At 53.3% G+C, this 20,533-nt stretch overlaps 1 protein-coding gene across 1 annotated transcript in view; it reads right to left on the bottom strand.

Annotated features, from left to right (window-relative positions):
- TRIM45 (tripartite motif containing 45) overlaps positions 1-15,833 on the bottom strand; it is a 54,686-nt gene extending 38,853 nt beyond the window's left edge. The window contains exon 1 of the mRNA XM_063948738.1: positions 15,198-15,833. Within this exon, the coding sequence (XP_063804808.1) occupies positions 15,198-15,598 (401 nt within the window). The 5' untranslated portion in view covers positions 15,599-15,833. The remainder of the gene's footprint in view (positions 1-15,197) is intronic.
- Positions 15,834-20,533: the final 4,700 nt, after the last annotated feature.

The following is a 20,533-nucleotide window of genomic DNA, read 5'->3' as shown; positions in this document are numbered from 1 at the left end:
GAGCTGTAGGAACCAACTGCGACTTCGGAATATATAGAATCCAGTCGTGTTGCCGTTTCACTTCCAGAGAAGGTGATACGCTGTCCAGCAACTGCTCTCTTGATCTCGCTTTTATGAGGAGATCATCCAAGTATGTGATAATAGTGACACCTTGCTTCCGCAGGAGCACCATCATATCCGCCATTACCTTGGTGAAATTGGTAATGACAATCCCGTACCGCAATTCTGAGGTACGCCTGATGAGGTGGATAAATGGGGACACGAAGGTATGCATCCCTTATGTCCCGATTCATTTCAGGCTTGCAATGACCGCTCTTAGCGATTCCATCTTGAACCTGAACCTTTTCAGGTATATGTTCAGGGATTTTAATACAATATGGGTCTAACCGAACCGTCTGGTTTCGGGATTATAACATGGTCGAATAATAACACCCTCTTGTTGAAGGAGGGGACCCTTGACCACCACCTGTTGAAGATACAATTTACGAATTGCAGTTAACACTGGCTCCCTCTCTTGGGGGGAAGCCCGCCGGGTCCTCGGTGAGGGGGCATCTTCTCACAGTCCAGCCTGTATCCCTGCGATACAATTTCTATTGCCCAGGGATCTAACAGGGAGAGGCTGAACTTACGAAGGCGTGTCCCCACCGGGCCTAGCTCCGCCAATTTCTATTGCCCAGGGATCTAACAGGGAGAGGCTGAACTTACGAAGGCGTGTCCCCACCGGGCCTAGCTCCGCCTGTGGAGCCCCAGCGACATGCGGTGGATTTTTGTAGAGGCCGGGGAGGACTTCTGTTCCTGGGGACTAGCTGTGTTGTACAGCTTCTTTCCTCTGCCCCCGGCTCTGACAAGAAAGGACGCACCTCAGACTTTCTTGTTTCTTTATTCGAAAAGCTGCATTTAATAATGTCGTGCTTTCCTAGGCTGTGCTGGAAAATAAGGCAAAATATCAGAATTACCAGCTATAGCTGTGGAGACCAGGCCCGAGAACCTTTCTCCACACAATCCTCAGCCTTCCATATGCCTCTTAAGTCGGCATCATCTGTCCAATGTATATTCTACAGGACACGTCAAGCAGAAATCGACATAGCTTTTGTCTCTAGGACCCAGTATACTCATGTCCCTTTGGGCATGCTTTATAATTATATATCTATCACTTAACAGCATCTTAAAATATTCATATGCATACTAGGGTCTCAATCTCTGCTGATAAGGTACCTGTCCACGCTGCCACAGCGCTATAAACCCATGCCGACACAATCGCTGGTCTGGGTAGTATACTAGAATGTGCACACTATCTGCAGGATCCCTGAGAATAGCTAGTGCAAACAGGACACCCAAGGGGAAGATTCTCAACACATCCTGGCCCTAGTGGGGAAAGGATACAGCCTGAGAATTCTCTTGTGGGAAGCTGCCGTCTCTTGTCTGGAGATTCCCGCTCTTTTTCCTCATGAGAGGAGGGAAATTTACCTCAGCATTCTTCCCCTTAACATGTGTACTCTCGTGTCAGGGACAGATGAGTCATCAGTGATATGCAAATCATCTTTTATTCCAATAATCATATATTGAATATCTTTTAGCCCTCTTGGCTGTAACTTTGCATTATCGTAGTCGACAGTGGAGTTAAACTCCGTGTCGATACTTTGTTATTTTGGATAGTGAACATAGAGAGACTCTGAAGGACTCTGTGACATAGGGACAGACCAGGGTAGATTTCCTTTCTGTTCCCTAACCTTTTGTGCAATATTTTTACCTCAGCACTTACACATATCCAAACAGGTGTCGGCGTTGTCGACGGAGACACCCTCCCACACACATATCCGCTCTATCACCTCCTTAGAGGAGCCTTTTACCTCAGACATGTTGACACACGCGTACCGACACACCACACACACAGGGGATGCTCTATTTGAAGACAGTTCCCCCACAAGGCCCTTTGGAGAGACAGAGAGAGAGTATGCCAGCACACACCACAGCGCTATATAATACAGGGATGTACACTATACTGAGTGATTTTTCCCCTATAGCAGCTTATATACACAGTTTTGCGCCTAAATTTATGTGCCCCCCCTCTCTTTTTTACCCTTTGTGTACCAGGATACTGCAGGGGAGAGCCTGGGGAGCTTCCTTCCAGCTGAGCTGTGAAGAGAAAATGGCGCCGGTGTGCTGAGGAAGAAGGCCCGGCCCCCTCAGCGGCGGGCTTCTGTCCTTTTATGTACTTTAATGGCGGGGGTTAATGCACATATACAGTTTATCAGACTGTATTATGTGCTTTTCGCCAAGTAAGGTAATCTAATTGCTGCCCAGGGCGCCCCCCCAGCGCCCTGCACCCATCAGTGACCGGAGTGTGTGGTGTGCTAAGGGAGCAATGGCGCACAGCTGCAGTGCTGTGCGCTACCTTAATGAAGACCGGAGTCTTCAGCCGCCGATTTTCAACTTCTCTTCGTTCTTCTGGCTCTGCAAGGGGGACGGCGGCGCGGCTCCGGGACCGGACGACCGAGGACTGGGCCTGTGTTCGATCCCTCTGGAGCTAATGGTGTCCAGTAGCCTTAGAAGCCCAAGCTAGCTGCAAGCAGGTAGGTTCGCTTCTCTCCCCTCAGTCCCACGTAGCAGTGAGTCTGTTGCCAGCAGATCTCACTGAAAATAAAAAACCTAACAAATACTTTCTTTTCTAGGAAGCTCAGGAGAGCCCCTAGGGTGCATCCAGCTCTGGCCGGGCACAGATACTAACTGAGGTCTGGAGGAGGGGCATAGAGGGAGGAGCCAGTGCACACCAGATATAGTACCTAATCTTTCTTTTAAGAGTGCCCAGTCTCCTGCGGAGCCCGTCTATACCCCATGGTCCTTACGGAGTACCCAGCATCCACTAGGACGTCAGAGAAATCTTATTTTCTCTAACGTCCTAGTGGATGCTGGGGACTCCGTAAGGACCATGGGGATTATACCAAAGCTCCCAAACGGGTGGGAGAGTGCGGATGACTCTGCAGCACCGAATGGGCAAACACAAGGTCCTCCTCAGCCAGGGTTTAAAACTTGTAGAATTTAGCAAATGTGTTTGAACCCGACCAAGTAGCAGCTCGGCAAAGCTGTAATGCCGAGACCCCTCGGGCAGCCGCCCAAGAAGAGCCCACCTTCCTTGTGGAATGGGCTTTTACTGATTTTGGATGCGGCAATCCAGCCGCAGAATGAGCCTGCTGAATCGTGTTACAGATCCAGCGAGCAATAGTTTGCTTTGAAGCAGGAGCACCCAGTTTGTTGGATGCATACAAGATAAACAGCGAGTCAGTCTTCCTGACTCCAGCCGTTCTGGTTACATAAATCTTCAAAGTCCGGAGTCTCCGGACTACGTCAAGCAACTTGGAATCCTCCAAGTCACAAGTAGCCGCAGGCACCACAATAGGTTGGTTCAAATGAAAAGATGACACCACCTTTGGCAGAAATTGCGGACGAGTCCGCAATTCTGCCCTGTCCATCTGGTAAACCAGATAGGGGCTTTTACATGACAAAGCCGCCAATTCTGACACACGCCTAGCCGAAGCTAAGGCCAACAGCATGACCACTTTCCACGTGAGATACTTTAGCTCCACAGTCTTAAGTGGCTCAAACCAGTGGGATTTCAGGAAACCCAACACCACGTTAAGATCCCAAGGTGCTACTGGTGGCACAAAAGGGGGCTGAATATGCAGCACTCCCTTGACAAACATCTGAACCTCAGGCAGTGAAGCCAGTTCTTTTTGAAAGAAAATGGATAGGGCCGAAATCTGGACCTTTATGGACCCTAATTTTAGGTAGTCACTCCTGACTGTAGGAAGTGCAGGAATCGACCCAGCTGGAATTCTTCTGTAGGGCCTTCCTGGCCTCACACCAAGCAACATATTTTCGCCATATACGGTGATAATGCTTTGCTGTCACGTCCTTCCTAGCCTTTATCAGCGTAGGAATAACTTCATCCGGAATGCCTTTTTCCGCTAGGATCCGGCGTTCAACCGCCATGCCGTCAAACGCAGCCGCGGTAAGTCTTGGAACAGACAGTGCCCTTGTTGCAACAGGTCCTGTCTGAGAGGCAGAGGCCATGGGTCCTCTGTGAGCATTTCTTGCAGTTCCGGGTACCAAGTCCTTCTTGGCCAATCCGGAACAATGAGTATTGTTCTCACTCCTCTTTTTCTTACAATCCTCAGCACCTTTGGTATGAGAGGAAGAGGAGGAAACACATAGACCGACTGGAACACCCACGGTGTTACTAGTGCGTCCACAGCTATCGCCTGAGGGTCCCTTGACCTGGCGCAATACCTTTTTAGCTTTTTGTTGAGGCGGGATGCCATCATGTCCACCTGTGGCAGTTCCTGTCGATTTGCAATCTGCGTGAAGACTTCTTGGTGAAGTCCCCACTCTCCCGGGTGGAGGTCGTGCCTGCTGAGGAAGTCTGCTTCCCAGTTGTCCACTCCCGGAATGAACACTGCTGACAGTGTGCTTACGTGATTCTCCGCCCAGCGAAGAATTCTGGTGGCTTCTACCATCGCCACCCTGCTCCTTGTGCCGCCTTGGCGGTTTATATGAGCCACTGCGTGATATTGTCTGACTGGATCAGAACCGGTTGGTCGCGAAGCAGGGTCTCCGCTTGACTTAGGGCGTTGTATATGGCCCTTAGTTCCAGGATATTGATGTGAAGGCAAGTCTCCTGCCTCGACCACAGCCCTTGGAAATTTCTTCCCTGTGTGACTGCCCCCCACCCTCGGAGGCTTGCATCCGTGGTCACCAGGACCCAGTCCTGAATGCCGAATCTGCGACCTTCGAGAAGGTGAGCACTCTGCAGTCACCACAGGAGAGACACCCTTGCTCTGGGGGATAGGGTAATTAACCGATGCATCCGAAGATGTGATCCGGACCACTTGTCCAGTAAGTCCCATTGGGAGGTATGGAACCTGCCGAAGGGAATGGCCTCGTATGATGCCACCCTCCTTCCCAGGACTCGAGTGCAGTGATGCACTGACACCTGTTTTAGTTTTAATAGATTCCTGACCAGTGTCACGAGCTCCTGAGCTCTCTCTATCGGGAGATAAACCTTTTTATGGTCTGTGTCTAGGATCATGCCTAGGAGAGGCAGATGAGCTGTAAGAACCAACTGCGACTTTGGAATATATAGAATCCAGCCGTTTTGCCGTTTCACTTCCGGAGAAAGCGATACGCTGTTCAGCAACTGCTCTCTTGATCCCGCTTTTATGAGGAGATCGTCCAAGTACGTGATAATAGTGACACCTTGCTTCCGCAGGAGCACCATCATTTCCGCCATTACCTTGGTGAATATTCTCAAGGCCGTGGAGAGACCAAACGGCAACGTTTGAAATTGGTAATGACCATCCCGTACCGCAATTCTGAGGTACGCCTGATGAGGTGGATAAATGGGGACATGAAGGAATGCATCCTTTATGTCCTGAGTCACCATAAAATCTCCCCCTTTCAGGCTTGCAATAACCGCTCTTAGCGATTCCATCTTGAACTTGAACCCTTTCAGGTATATGTTCAGGGATTTTAAATTCAATATGGGTCCGACTGAACCGTCTGGTTTCGGGACTACAACATGGTCGAATAATAACCCCCTCCTTGTTGAAGGAGGGGAACCTTGACCACCACCTGTTGAAGATACAATTTATGAATTGCAGTTAACACTGTTTCCCTCTCGTGGGGGGAAGCCGGCAGGGCCGTCGGTGAGGGGGCATCTTCTCAAAGTCCAGCTTGTATCCCTGAGACACAATATCTATTGCCCAGGGATCTAACAGGGAGTGAACCCACTTGTAGCTGAACTTACTAAGGCGTGCCCCCACCGGGCCTAGCTCCGCCTGTGGAGCCCCAGCGACATGCGGTGGATTTTTGTAGAGGCCGGGGAGGACTTCTGTTCCTGGGAACTAGCTGTGTTGTGCAGCTTCTTTTCTCTGCCCCCGCCTCTGGTAAGAAAGGACGCACCTCGGACTTTCTTGTTTCTTTATTCGAAAGGCTGCATTTGATAATGTCGTGCTTTCCTAGGCTGTGCAGGAATATAAGGCAAAATATCAGAATTACCAGCTATAGCTGTGGAGACCAGGTCCGAGAATCCTTCTCCACACAATCCTCAGCCTTCCACATGCCTCTTAAGTCGGCATCATCTGTCCATTGCATATTCTACAGGACACGTCAAGCAGAAATCGACATAGCTTTGACTCTAGGACCCAGTATACTCATGTCTCTTTGTGCATGTTTAATATATATATATATATACCTATCACTTAAGACAGCATCTTTAATATATATATATATCTATATATACACACATATATATATATCTATATGCATACTAGGGTCTTAATCTCTGCTGATAAGGTACCTGTCCACGCTGCCACAGCGCTATAAACCCATGCCGACACAATAGCCGGTCTGAGTAGTATACTAGAATGTGCACGCTATCTGCAAGATCCCTGAGAATAGCTAGTGCTACCTTCTGTGCAAACGGGACACCCTAGGGGAAGATTCCCATCACATCCTGGCCCTAGTGGGGAAAGGATACTGCTTGAGAATTTTTTGTGGGAAGCTGCCGTCTCTTGTCTGGAGATTCCCGCTCTTTTTCCTCATGAGAGGAGGGAAATTTACCTCAGCTTTCTTCCCCTTAACCTGTGTACCCTTGTGTCAGGGACAGATGAGTCATCAGTGATATGCAAATCATCTTTTATTACAACAATCATATATAATACCTTTCAGCCATCTTGGCTGTAACTTTGCATTATCGTAGTCGACACTGGAGTCAAACTCCGTGTCGACATTCGTGTTTATTATTTTGGATAGTGAGCATTGTGAGACTCTGAAGGTCTCTGCGCCATAGGGACAGACATGGGTAGATTTCCTGTCTGTTCTCTAATCTTTTGTGCAATAAATTCACCTCAGCTCTTACACATATCCAAACAGGTGTCGGCGTTGTCGACGGAGACACCCTCTCACACACATATTTGCTCTATCTCCTCCTTAGGGGAGCCTTTTACCTCAGACATGTCGACACACACGTACCGACACACCACACACACAGGGGATGCTCTATTTGAAGACAGTTCCCCCACAAGGCCCTTTGGAGAGACAGAGAGAGAGTATGCCAGCACACACCCCAGCGCTATATGACCCAGGAATCACACAGTAACTTAGTGTTAACCCAGTAGCTGCTGTATATATTGTTTTTACGCCAAATTTATGTGCCCCCCCCTCTCTTTTTCACCCTCTCTATCGTGCAGGGGAGAGCCTGGGGAGCTTCCCCTCAGCGGATCTGTGGAGAGAAAATGGCGCTGTTGAGTGCTGAGGAAGAAGGCCCCGCCCCCTCAGCAGCGGGCTTCTCCCGCGATTTTGTGTAAAATTAATGGCGGGGGCTCATGCATATAACAGTGTCCAACTGTATATATGCTGCTTTTGCCAGGAGGTACTTAATTGCTGCCCAGGGCGCCCCCCCCTGCGCCCTGCACCCTACAGTGACCGGAGTGTGTGGGTGTAATGCGGGAGCAATGGCGCACAGCTGCAGTGCTGTGCGCTACCTCATGTGAAGACAGGAGTCTTCTGCCGCCGATTTCGATGTCTTCTTGCTTCTGCCGGCTTCTGTCTTCTGGCTCTGCGAGGGGGACGGCGGCGCGGCTCCGGGAACGGACGACCAAGGTTAAGATCCTGTGTTCGAACCCTCTGGAGCTAATGGTGTCCAGTAGCCTAAGAAGCATGACCTATCTTCAGTGAGTAGGGCTGCTTCTCTCCCCTCAGTCCCACGTAGCAGAGAGTCTGTTGCCAGCAGAAGCTCTCTGAAAATAAAAAACCTAACTGAAATACTTTCTTATTAGCAAGCTCAGGAGAGCTCACTAAAAGCACCCAGCTCTGGCCGGGCACATATTCTAACTGAGGTCTGGAGGAGGGGCATAGAGGGAGGAGCCAGTGCACACCAGTAGTACTAAATCTTTCTTAGAGTGCCCAGTCTCCTGCGGAGCCCGTCTATTCCCCATGGTCCTTACGGAGTCCCCAGCATCCACTAGGACGTTAGAGAAATATGAGTGTGTGGGTGAAAGCTATCACTAGTAATACCTGGTGATGGTTATTGGGATGCCTGCTGTCAGTATGCCCACAGCGGCATCCCGCTCCTGTCAAGATGCTGGCAGGGGGCTCGCTGCGTTTGCCACAGGTTCTATTCCCACTCTATGGGTGCCGTGGACTCACCCTCGAGTGGGAATAGCCCCTGTGAGCCGGTATTCTGGCTGTTCGCACTGCCAGCTGTTGGGAATCCGGCGTCGGTATCCGACTGCCGGCAAAGTGGTTGCCTCCCATCACCAGCAGGTACGGTTTAGTTAATAGGGGGATCCCTTATCTCTGTCCATTACTGTGGCTGCCAGTCTCCTAATGACAGGAAGACACATTTTTATTAGTCACTAAGAAAACTGACAGTGTGTCATCGCACAGACGACACTGAGGAGGAGGAGCGGAAAAGGCCAGGGGAGGGGGGCCGGGCGTGGAGAACACACAGTGACTGACACACTGCTCGCCGCGGCCCCTGGCACCTTGCAAGTTGCTCTCAGACTCTCGGCGGCGGCGGGGGGTCCGCGACGATCATCTGTGGCAGCCGCAGCTAGGCAGCACTTCAGTGCTGTGGCTGCCGCAGATGATCGTCGCGGCGGGCGCAGAGCGGAAGTATTGTACGGCTGGGTGTGCTGTTTGGCTGCGGCTTCTCAAATGTGTGGGGGCATGTGTAAGGGGGGGGGGGGCGATCGCCCTTTCTGCCCCTGTCTGGATCCGCCACTGCCTCTAGCCCCCAAGTGCGCTGCCTTGGAGTAATATTTCCAGGATCAGACCCTTTCTCACCAAGGGCGGGATGTATTAAGATACATTGCCGCCCATCGCAGCGATGTTGATCGCATATGTACTAATGCAGTGACGGAGCCCCCCTGCGATACCTGTGAGGTGGTCTGCAGGGGGTCTCTGTCACCTCCCAGGGCTCTCCACGCTGCCTACACGCTGGGAAGCAGGAGGAGTTTACCTTCCGGGTCCAGGCTGCCTGTAGGAAGGTAAGTCGGGGGGGAGGCATCTGCGGCGGACGCGGCGTGTTGCGGCAACCGGTGATAAGAAGCCCATAGGCTTCTATGGGGTATCGCCGTCCAAAGATGGCGATACCTTGGGCAGCGAAAACCCGGCGGCCGGGTCTTGGTACATTTGAAAATGCTGTAAAACCCCCGAAATTGGGGGGTTTACAGCATTTCTCCCTTAGTACATCCAGCCCCAAGGACGCTACTAAGACCCTCATCCACTCACTGGTCTTCTCCAGACTGGAGTACTGTAATCTCCTCCTGACTGGCATTCCTGACAAACACCTCTCTCCACTCCAATCTATCCTCAATGCTGCTGCCCGGCTCATCTTCCTCACCAAACGCACTACGTCCACCTCTCCTCTCTTACTAGACCTTCTCTGGCTCCCCTTCCATTTCAGAATCCATTTCAAGCTTCTCACACTCACTTACAAAGCCCTCACCCACTCCTCTCCCATCTACATCTCTGACCTTATCTCCCTTTACTCTCCCACCCGTCCTCTTCACTCTGCTAATGCACGCTGACTATCCTGCCTACTGATTACTTCCTCTCACTCCTACCTCCAAGATTTCTCACGTGCTGCACCACTTCTCTGGAATTCCCTACCTCTCCCCCTCAGACTCTCCACCTCTCTACAAAACTTCAAACGGGCTCTCAAGACCCACTTCTTCACCAAACCCAGCCAAATCTCATCCTAACCCTCTGTCCCACGCTCTCTATGTACCCCATCTGTGTCACCCCTGTCTGTCTACCCCTCCCCTTTAGAATGTAAGCTCTCACGAGCAGGGCCCTCTTCCCTCATGTGCTTATCCTTCTCATACTTAGACTATCTTCTACTCCATACTCCTTACATTGGCTCCTAATTCTTGGTTGCTGTCCTGCTGCTTATATAAGTGTTGTGACTGCTGATAAAGCAATGTGTATATACCATGTACATTGTCTTGTACTGTAAGTCGCTGTGTTCTTGTTTTGCTCATGTATTTATGTTTTGTTAGGCGATGCGGATCCCTTGTGTCGCCATATAAAGGATAATAATAATATTATAGTACATGCAGATAATGTTACCAATGAGCCTGTCGCGTATTGCTGCTACTGTATAATATCATACTGTCTATCTCCTCCGGTGTGGAGTGGGTGACGTGTGTAACGGGCAGGCAGGGTGCGGACTGCACACAGTTATTCCTACCAGCAGAATTCGGGGTGACAGCGGGAGCAGAGTAACAGCTCTCATGTGTGCAATGTACAGATAAGAGGAACATGCGGCATCCGGACCCTCCCTTCCTGCTGACACTATATATACTCACTTCTCTGTACATAGGGAGTCATTCAGGTTCCACAGCAAACCAAAAAAGTTATCAATTAGACAAAACCATATGCACTGCAGGTGGGGCAGATGTAACATGTGCAGAGAGAGGTCGATTTGGGCGGGGTATATTGTTTCTGTGCAGGGTAAATACTGGCTGCTTTATTCTTACACTGCAATTTAGATTTCAGTTTGAACACACCCCACCCAAATCTAACTCTCTCTGCACATGTTACATCTGCCCCACCTGCAGTGCAGCCTAACATCTAACTCTCTCAGCACAAGTTACATCTGCCCCCCCCCCCCCCCCCACTGCACATGGGGGGTCATTCCGAGTTGTTCGCTCGAAAGCTGCTTTTAGCAGCTTTGCACACGCTAAGCCGCCGCCTACTGGGAGTGAATCTTAGCTTATCAAAAGTGCGAACGAAAGATTAGCACAATTGCGAATAGACACTTTTTAGCAGTTTCTGAGTAGCTCCAGACTTACTCGGCCACTGCGATCAGTTCAGTGCTTGTCGTTCCTGGTTTGACGTCACAAACACACCCAGCGTTCGCCCAGACACTCCTCCGTTTCTCCAGCCACTCCCGCGTTTTTCCCAGAAACGGCAGCGTTTTTTCACACACACCCATAAAACGGCCAGTTTCCGCCCAGAAACACCCACTTCCTGTCAATCACATTACGATCACTAGAACGAAGAAAAAACCTCGTAATGCCGTGAGTAAAAAACCTAACTGCATAGCAAATTTACTTGGCGCAGTCGCACTGCGGACATTGCGCATGCGCATTATCGACTATTCGCTCCGTTGCGAGAAAAAAATAACGAGCGAACAACTCGGAATGACCCCCATGGTTTTTCCCAATTGCTAACTGTTTTGGTTTGCTAACACACCTGAATAAGGGGGTAATTCAGATCTGACGGTATATGTTTCATGTAAATATAACTGCAGATATCTGCACATTTGTCGTTTCCAGAAGATAAAATGTATGAATGGGTATTTTGAGAGAAAGTGACATGATTGTTATTCAGACCTAGATTTACTAAGCACGATGTGGCCCAATCTCACAAATAGCGGCAGATTTTATTCCTCTTACCAGGAAACATATTTTTAGACCCCATCATTGAAGAAATTTACAAACGTCACATTTCACCATTTAAATGACGCCCTACGGGTTCCGCCATCCCGCAATACGCACGTTCGTCCTGATGTGTGTGAGGTTGGGAGGCATTTCTCCTGCCCCTCACAGTGTACACTGTGCCTCCGGGGTGTGAGGCACTAGTATGGGATAAGCCGGCCTGTGTGCCCTGAGACTATCATTTCCCGCTGGGAGGTGGGATGCCATAGTACACACACGAGTGTCAGTAACAACAGGTGCCAGTAAGGGAACCGCGCTGTCAGCCAGCACAGGAGAGCGTACGCAGACCGCACAAGTGTCACACTGGGAACACACTGGCGGATGTATCCTGTTATATCAGGGGGTGTGTACACTCAGTATACGTTATGTACAGACCTATCACGTCCAGCCGATCTATCGCTGCATCTGGCTGCGTGCCGACCGCCCGTACACCAGCTGCAGGGACCGCCGACACTGACATCATAGCAAATGCAAACGCCTGCCCAGTTGTGACGTCTGGCCCAACATACCGAGCGGCCGACTGATACGTGTGTAACGCTTATGTGATCGCTCTCACTGTGGGTTGGTATGGCATGATAACTCGCTGTGCTCAGAGGCGGGAAGGGCAGGGTCACTCGGCGTGGTCAGAGGCGGGTAGCGCAGGGTCACTCGGCGTGGTCAGAGGCGGGTAGCGCAGGGTCACTCGGCGTGGTCAGAGGCGGGTAGTGCAGGGTCACTCGGCGTGGTCAGAGGCGGGTAGCGCAGGGTCACTCGGCGTGGTCAGACGCGGGTAGCGCAGGGTCACTCGGCGTGGTCAGAGGCGGGTAGCGCAGGGTCACTCGGTGTGGTCAGAGGCGGGTAGCGCAGGGTACCTCGGCGTGGTCAGGGGCGGGTGGTGCAGGGTCAGTCGGCGTGGTCAGAGGCGGGTGGTGTGGGGTCACTCACCGTAATCAGAGGCGGGTGGTGTGGGGTCACTAGGCGTGGTCAGAGTCGGGTAGCGCAGGGTCACTCGGCGTGGTCAGAGGCAGGTAGCGCAGGGTCACTAGGCGTGGTCAGAGGCAGGTAGCGCAGGGTCACTCGGCGTGGTCAGAGTCGGGTAGCGCAGGGTCACTAGGCGTGGTCAAGGGCGGGTAGCGCAGGGTCACTAAGCGTGGTCAGAGGCAGGTAGTGCAGGGTCACTAGGCGTGGTCAGAGGCAGGTAGCGCAGGGTCACTCGGCGTGGTCAGAGGCAGGTAGCGCAGGGTCACTAGGCGTGGTCAAGGGCGGGTAGCGCAGGGTCACTAGGCGTGGTCAGAGGCGGGTGGCACAGGGTCACTCGGCGTGGTCAGAGGCGGGTAGCGCAGGGTCACTCGGCGTGGTCAGAGGCGTGTAGCGCAGGGTCACTCGGTGTGGTCAGAGGCGGGTAGCGCAAGGTCACTCGGCGTGGTCAGAGGCGTGTAGCGCAGGGTCACTCTGTGTGGTCAGAGGCGGGTAACGCAGGGTCACTCGGTGTGGTCAGAGGCGGGTAGCGCAGGGTCACTCGGCGTGGTCAGAGGCGGGTAGCGCAGGGTCACTAGGCGTGGTCAGAGGCGGGTAGCGCAGGGTCACTCGGCGTGGTCAGAGATGGCAGCACCAGCACAATACATAGTGGCACACAGTGGATCTGTTCTGGGTGCACCATTATGTATTGCCAGTTATTTATAGCGCACACATATTACATAGCACTGCACAGTGAGTATATCGACCAGTCCGCAGTATATTACTGGAGTGCGGGATGACACCCTCACGACACGTACACAACATAAACACTCCATACAGGTAGGACCCCAGTGCTGTGAGGCAGTAATGCTCACCACTACACCAACCATGCTGTCCTATTATAGATATACCACTGGTGTAGAGCACTTTATAAAGGACAATACAGTAACACAGCAGTTTTCTAGTACCCGGCAGCAGAGCCCACAGACATACGGTGTGTGTACAGCCCTAAGGGTAAGTGTACTTCCTCCATTCCTATCCCTAAGATTTCTCACGTGCTGCTCCCTTTCTCTGGAACTCTCTACCTCTCCCCCTCAGACTCTCCACCTCTCTATAGAGCTTCAAACGGGCTCTCAAGACCCCCTTCTTCCCCAAACCCAGCCGTCTCTCATCCTAACCCTCTGTCCCACGCTCGCTCTGCCCCACCTGTGTCACCCCTGTCTGTCTACCCCTCCCCTTTAGAATGTAAGCTCTCACGAGCAGGGCCCTCTTCCCTCAAGTGCTTATCCTTTGTCTTACTTTAATAATCCTCAACTGCACCACATCCAGCAGTCTTCTGCCACCTGATACTTATTCCAGTGTCATCTGCTGATGTAACTATGTGTATTTACCCTGTACTTGTCCTATACTGTCATCACCTGTAAGTCGCTGTTTTCCTGTTTGATTATTTGTTTATGTACTCTGTAATTGGGCGCTGCGGAACCCTTGTGGCGCCATATAAATAAATAAAAGATAGTAATAATAATACCCCCCCTTCTACCCACAGCCCCTTCCCTTGCTCTCACCAGTGTGCCCGGCAGCAGAGCTCACAAACGTAAGGTGTGACTATACCATGAGACTATGGGGTCATTCTGACCTGAACCGGCGCACCGGCACACTGCATGGCTGACAAAACGATCGCCTCTGCCTGATTGACAGGTGTACTACTGACATACTAGCCCTGTGCTGGGCGTCCCCCCGCATGTCAGTGTGACTGATCGTAGCTGTGCTAAATTTAAGGGTAAGTGTACCCACTGGGTGTGGTACGGCGGGATCCCGGCGGGGAGGGGCGAGTGCAGCAAACCCCTTGTGGGCTCGCTGTGCTCGCCACGCTGCGGGCTCGGTGGCGACCTGCGGTCGCCACGGGTTCTATTCCCACTCTATGGGTGTCGTGGACGGATTCTATTCCCACTCTATGGGTGTCGTGGACGGATTCTATTCCCACTCTATGGGTGTCGTGGACACCCACGAGTGGAATTAGTCCCTGTTGGTCGGCATGCCGACCATCGGGATACTGAGCCGGCGGGATGGTGGAGGAGGTCATGTGACTGTCGGTCAGCTGACCGGCGGTCACATGAATACCACCCGTACCCACCTACCCGCAGCCCCTTCCCCTGCTCTCACCTGTGTGCCCACCTACCCGTCCCTTCCCCTGCTCTCACCTGTGTGCCAACCTACCCGCAGCCCCTTCCCCTGCTCTCACCTGTGTGCCCACCTACCCGCAGCCCCTTCTCCTGCTCTCACCTGTGTGCCCACCTACCCGCAGCCCCTTCCCCTGCTCTCACCTGTGTGCCCACCTACCCGTCCCTTCCCCTGCTCTCACCTGTGTGCCAACCTACCCGCAGCCCCTTCCCCTGCTCTCACCTGTGTGCCCACCTACCCGCAGCCCCTTCTCCTGCTCTCACCTGTGTGCCCACCTACCCGTCCCTTCCCCTGCTCTCACCTGTGTGCCAACCTACCCGCAGCCCCTTCCCCTGCTCTCACCTGTGTGCCCACCTACCCGCAGCCCCTTCTCCTGCTCTCACCTGTGTGCCCACCTACCCGCAGCCCCTTCCCCTGCTCTCACCTGTGTGCCCACCTACCCGCGGCCCCTTCCCCTGCTCTCACCTGTGTACCCACCTACCTGCAGCCCCTTCCCCTGCTCTAACCTGTGTGCCCACCTACCCAAAGCCCCTGCTCTAACCTGTGTGCCCACCTACCCACAGCCCCTGCTCTCACCTGTGTGCCCGGCAGCAGAACTCGCAGACGTTCACCCTGCAGTCTTGGCACCGGTGCTCTCCCTTCCCATCTCCGCACAGGTCACACGGCATCTGGTGCCCTCCGCTCCGCAGCCGTTCCAGCAGCACCTGGGTCTGTGCCAGCATGTCGGGCAGCAGTTCTCTGACTCCCCCTGGTGGCAGGGCTACTTCTGAGTCACACACTGGGCAGAGGATGCTCTTGTGTGCGGCCACTTTCTGACCTCTTTCCATGGTGCTAAATGGCTCCAGCACCTGCAGGCAGCTCAGACACACAGTGTGCAGGCAGGGCAGCACCCGGGCATCCAGGAACATTTCCTGGCACCGTGGGCAGTGAGACTGGGCCTCCCCGCTGCTTTCATCTGGGCTGCCAACCTTCGCCATGCGCTCCAAGGGCAGAAACCTGGGAGAGCAGAGTCTTCCAGGCAGGGAGGTGTGAGGGGCAGGGGTGGGTGTCTGGGGGATAGGTAGCGCCCACTATAAGCACCTGGAGGTCCTGAGAGTCACTCCCCGGGGCAGGACAGAGCAGCAGCTGCAGTGGGATACCCCGGTCATACAGGGACTCTGCTGTCCTGGGACGCTCTGTACATAGGCCTCAGACACTGTCCCTCCTCCCCCTCCTCTTACACCCCTCACACATGTGCTGCAATCACCGGCTGCTGCTGCTGGGCACACGGGGTTAATCCCAGCCACATTCCCGGAATTCCAGCACTCAGTGACTGCATCCTGCAGCTGCTGCCTCCTGTCACCCTGCTGCCCCAGTACCTGGGGGTAACCTCTCACCTGGCGCTCACAGCGACCCCCCATATATACCCCTATACACACACAGCGACCCCCCCATATATACCCCTATACACACACAGTGACCCCCCATATATACCCCTATACACACACAGCGACCCCCCATATATACCCATATACACACAGTGATACCCCATATATATACCCCTATACACAGTGATACCCCATATATATATACCCCTATACACAATGACACCCCATATATATACCCCTATACACACACAGCGACCTCCCCATATATACCCCTATACACACACAGCGACCCCCCATATATACCCCTATACACACACAGCGACCCCCCATATATACCCCTATACACACAGTGACCCCCCCATATATACCCATATACACACAGTGATACCCCATATATAGACCCCTATACACAGTGACACCCCATATATCTCCTATATAATAGCCCAGATCTATGACTTTGTGATTCATTTGCTAACGTTGGGCGGAGTCACAACACTGGGCGGAGTTAGTCAAATGAGTCACAGATCGGAGGGTCCCCGTTTTCGTCAGTGAGGGGGCATGCCCAGCACTCTGTGAGCTGCTGGCATGCCCCCAGGGGCTGATTATGAGTCCAGGGCACTTGAGACAGGGGAGCCCTATCTCATTGCTGAGCCTGCTGTGGGGTTGGGGGCGTGGCCTAATCGCGGGATGAGAGGCCACGCCCCCTTATGCAAATTCATGTTGTTGCTTTTTAAATGGGATTTTGGCCCCTCAGCTAGGGCTAAATCCAGAGGGGGTGGTCGCTCCCCCCTACACACCCGCACAGGGAGAAGAAAGCAGGGAGACTGCTGCCTCCCTGCAACACCACAGACCTGCCAATACGCTGCAGCGTGTGCTGACTGTAGCACAATGCTGCCGCTGTTACTGGCAGGACGGGGGAGCTTCTGAGCTGGGACAGAGCTACTCCAGCCGGGGGCCCCCCTAAAACTGTGGGTCCAACCCCTGCCCCCCCCCCCCCTTAATTCAGCTCTGCTGCTGGAACCCCCCCTTAATCCGTACCCCCTGATGCCCCCTCTCCCTCTGTCTCCACTATTCACCGCTGCTCTGCTAAGCAGAACAGCGAGTACAGGAGCTTTCCAACTGCCCCCTCCCCCCCCCCCCCACCGCGGGACACTGCGACCTGCGGGTGGGACAGCGGGACAGACCCCAAAAAATGGGACTGTCCCGCGAAAATCGGGACAGTTGGGAGGTATGGGGGTGTGTGAGGGGGTATGCCATACTTGACCCCCCACATCAGCATACTCAGCAGGGTCTCTCTGGCGCGGAGGAGCGTCACTTTCTGGCACACTCCACGTTTCTTAGCTGCAGTTTTGTGGGGCACCTGCCGCTGTGCAGGTTCCGTACCGCCTCTGTTATCTCCAGCCCCGACAACCCCACCGCTAGCTGCAGCGCTGCCGCCTGCAGTGAGGTGCACCCAGCTCCTTCACACACTTTAGCCGGCAGGTAGCGCTGCAGAAGTCCGAGCTGCTTGCAGGCTCCGACCCCCTCCTCCCTCCAGCCGCAGCGTCTCCTGGGAGCTAACCAGTCACACCCAGTCTCCCCTTACCACAGTGCCCGGCAGCTGCGCGAGGTCTGCGGTGTGTGACTGAGGAGGGGGGGAGGGATGCGGACGGGCAGAGGAAGCAGGACTCCAGCCTCAGAGAGTCAACCATGCTAAGTCTCCACCAGCAGCAGATCCAAACAGGTTGGAGTGGAACAGCAGCAGCCAGCAGCAGTGACTCCGGTAAGACACATCTGTCTGTCACCACTGTTCTGTCCCTAATACCAATCTCTCCCGTACCCTGTGTTCTGTCATGTCCCTGTCACCCCTGGCCTTGCACTGTCACTGTTATCCTGGCCCTGTCACCCTTATCCTGGCCCTGTCACCCTTATCCTGGCCCTGTCACCCTTATCCTGGCCCTGTCAACCCTATACTGGCCCTGTCACCCCTGGCCTTGCCCTGTCACCGTTATCCTGGCCCTGTCACCCTTATGCTGGCCCTGTCACTCCTGTGCTTGCCTTGTCAACCCTATACTGGTCCTGCCGCCCCTGTCCTGGTCCTGCCGCCCCTGTCCTGTTCCTGTCACCCCTATCCTGTCCCTGTCATTTCTGTCCTGGCCCCGTCGCCTCTGTCCTGGCCCCGTCACCCCTGTCCTGGCCCCGTCACCCCTGTCCTGGCCCCGTCACCCCTGTCCTGGCCCTCTTACTGCATACCCTCCAACTACCTTTTTGGCAGGTACAGCACCCGCAGCGCCTCCAGACCCCTCCCCAATGCACCACACCTCCGCACCTACCCCTCCCCCACACGCTGAGCCTCCAGACCCCCTACACCACCCGCGGCTCACTTTCCTCCGCCCCATCACCACCCACAGCACCTCCAGACCCCCTCCACCATCCACCCCCCATATATGTCTCCCCCCACACCTGCCCCCCTCCACCCGCAGCATCTGCAGACACCCTCCTCCATCCGTGGTCCCCCCCTCATCCACCCCTCCCCCACCCATGGCACCCCTGCATTTGCCCCTCCACCACCTGCAGCACCTCCGGACCTCCTTCCTCATCATCTGCACCACCCGTACCTAATTCTCCCCTACCCACGGCACCTGCGGACCCCTACCCCACCCCCAGGCACCCCCGCCCCTTCCCATCCCACAGCACCTCCGGAACCCTTCACCCATCCGCAACATCCCCACACCTGTCCCTCTCCCACCCGTGGCACCCCTGCCCCTCCCCCACCTGCAGTGCCTCCGGACCCCTCCCCCATCTGCGGCCCCCACTCCTCTGCCCCTCCCCCACCCACAGCACCTCCCGACCCTTCCCCATCCGGGCCGCCCCGCTTCCGCCCCCCCTCCACCCGCAGCATCTACAGACACCCTCCCACATCCACAGACCCCCCGCACCTGCTACATTCTGTACATCGTGCCCTGCAGGTGCTGTTCACGCCGTCGCAAGGGGCTGCGCCTCCTTCACCATCGCACGCCCTTTCATTGTGCAATATTTAACCACTAACAAAGGAATGCAGGTAATACTCCATATAATACAAATATTGACCCCCAGACAGGCATGCAAGGGTAAAGGGGGCGTAGCCCCTAGCGACGGTGTGAAGAGCGCCCGTAGGGCGCGATTAAGCACCTAGTATATATATACCCCTATACACACACAGCGACCTCCCCATATATACCCCTATACACACAGTGACACCCCATATATATACCCTAAACACACACAGTGACCCCATATATACTCCTATGCACACACAGCGACACCCCATATATATACCCCTTAACACACACAGCGACCCCCCATATATATACCCCTTAACACACACAGTGACCCCCCATATATACACCTATACACACAGCGACACCCCATATATACCCTATACACACACAGCGACCCCCATATATACCCCTACACACAGTGATACCCCATATATATACCCCTATACACACAGTGACACCCCATATATATATACCGCTATCCACACACAGCGACCTCCCCATATATACCCCTATACACACAGCGACACCCCATATATATACCCTAAACACACACAGTGACCCCATATATACTCCTATACACACAGCGACACCCCATATATATACCCCTAAACAAACACAGTGACCCCCCATATATACCCCTATACACACAGCGACACCCCATATATACCCCTATACACACACAGCGACCCCCATATATACCCCTACACACAGTGATACCCCATATATATACCCCTATACACACAGTGACACCCCATATATACCCCTATACACACATTGATACCCCATATATATATACTCCTATACGCACACTGACACCCCATATATACCCCTATACACACACTGACACCCCATATATACCCCTATACACACAGTGACACCCCATATATACCCCTATACACACAGTGATACCACATATATACCACTATACACACAGTGACACACCATATATATACCCCTATACACACAGTGATACCCCATATATATATATATATATATACCCCTATACACACACTGACACCCCATATATACACCTATACACACAGTGACACCCCATATATATACCCCTATACACACACTGACACCCCATATATACCCCTATACACACAGTGACATCCAATATATACCCCTATACACACAGTGACACCCCATATATACCCCTATACACACAGTGATACCCCCATATATACCCCTATACACACACAGCGACCTCCACATATATACCCCCATACACAGCGACACCCCATATATATATACCCCTAAACACACACAGCAACCCCCATATATACCCCTATACACACAGCGACACCCCATATATACACCCCTAAACACACACAGCGACCCCCCATCTATACCCCTATACACACAGTGACACCCCATATATACCCCGATACACACACACACACAGTGCGCCCCCCCCATATACACCCCTATACACACAGTGACAGTGACCCCCCATATACACCCCTATACACACAGTGACAGTGACCCCCATATATACCCCAATACACACACAGTGACACTGACA

The sequence above is a fragment of the Pseudophryne corroboree genome (assembly GCF_028390025.1).
Source record: "Pseudophryne corroboree isolate aPseCor3 chromosome 2 unlocalized genomic scaffold, aPseCor3.hap2 SUPER_2_unloc_1, whole genome shotgun sequence".
Classification (NCBI taxonomy): domain Eukaryota; kingdom Metazoa; phylum Chordata; class Amphibia; order Anura; family Myobatrachidae; genus Pseudophryne; species Pseudophryne corroboree.
Note: the sequence above shows the minus strand (reverse complement) of the source record. Positions and strands in the feature narration are given on the sequence as shown.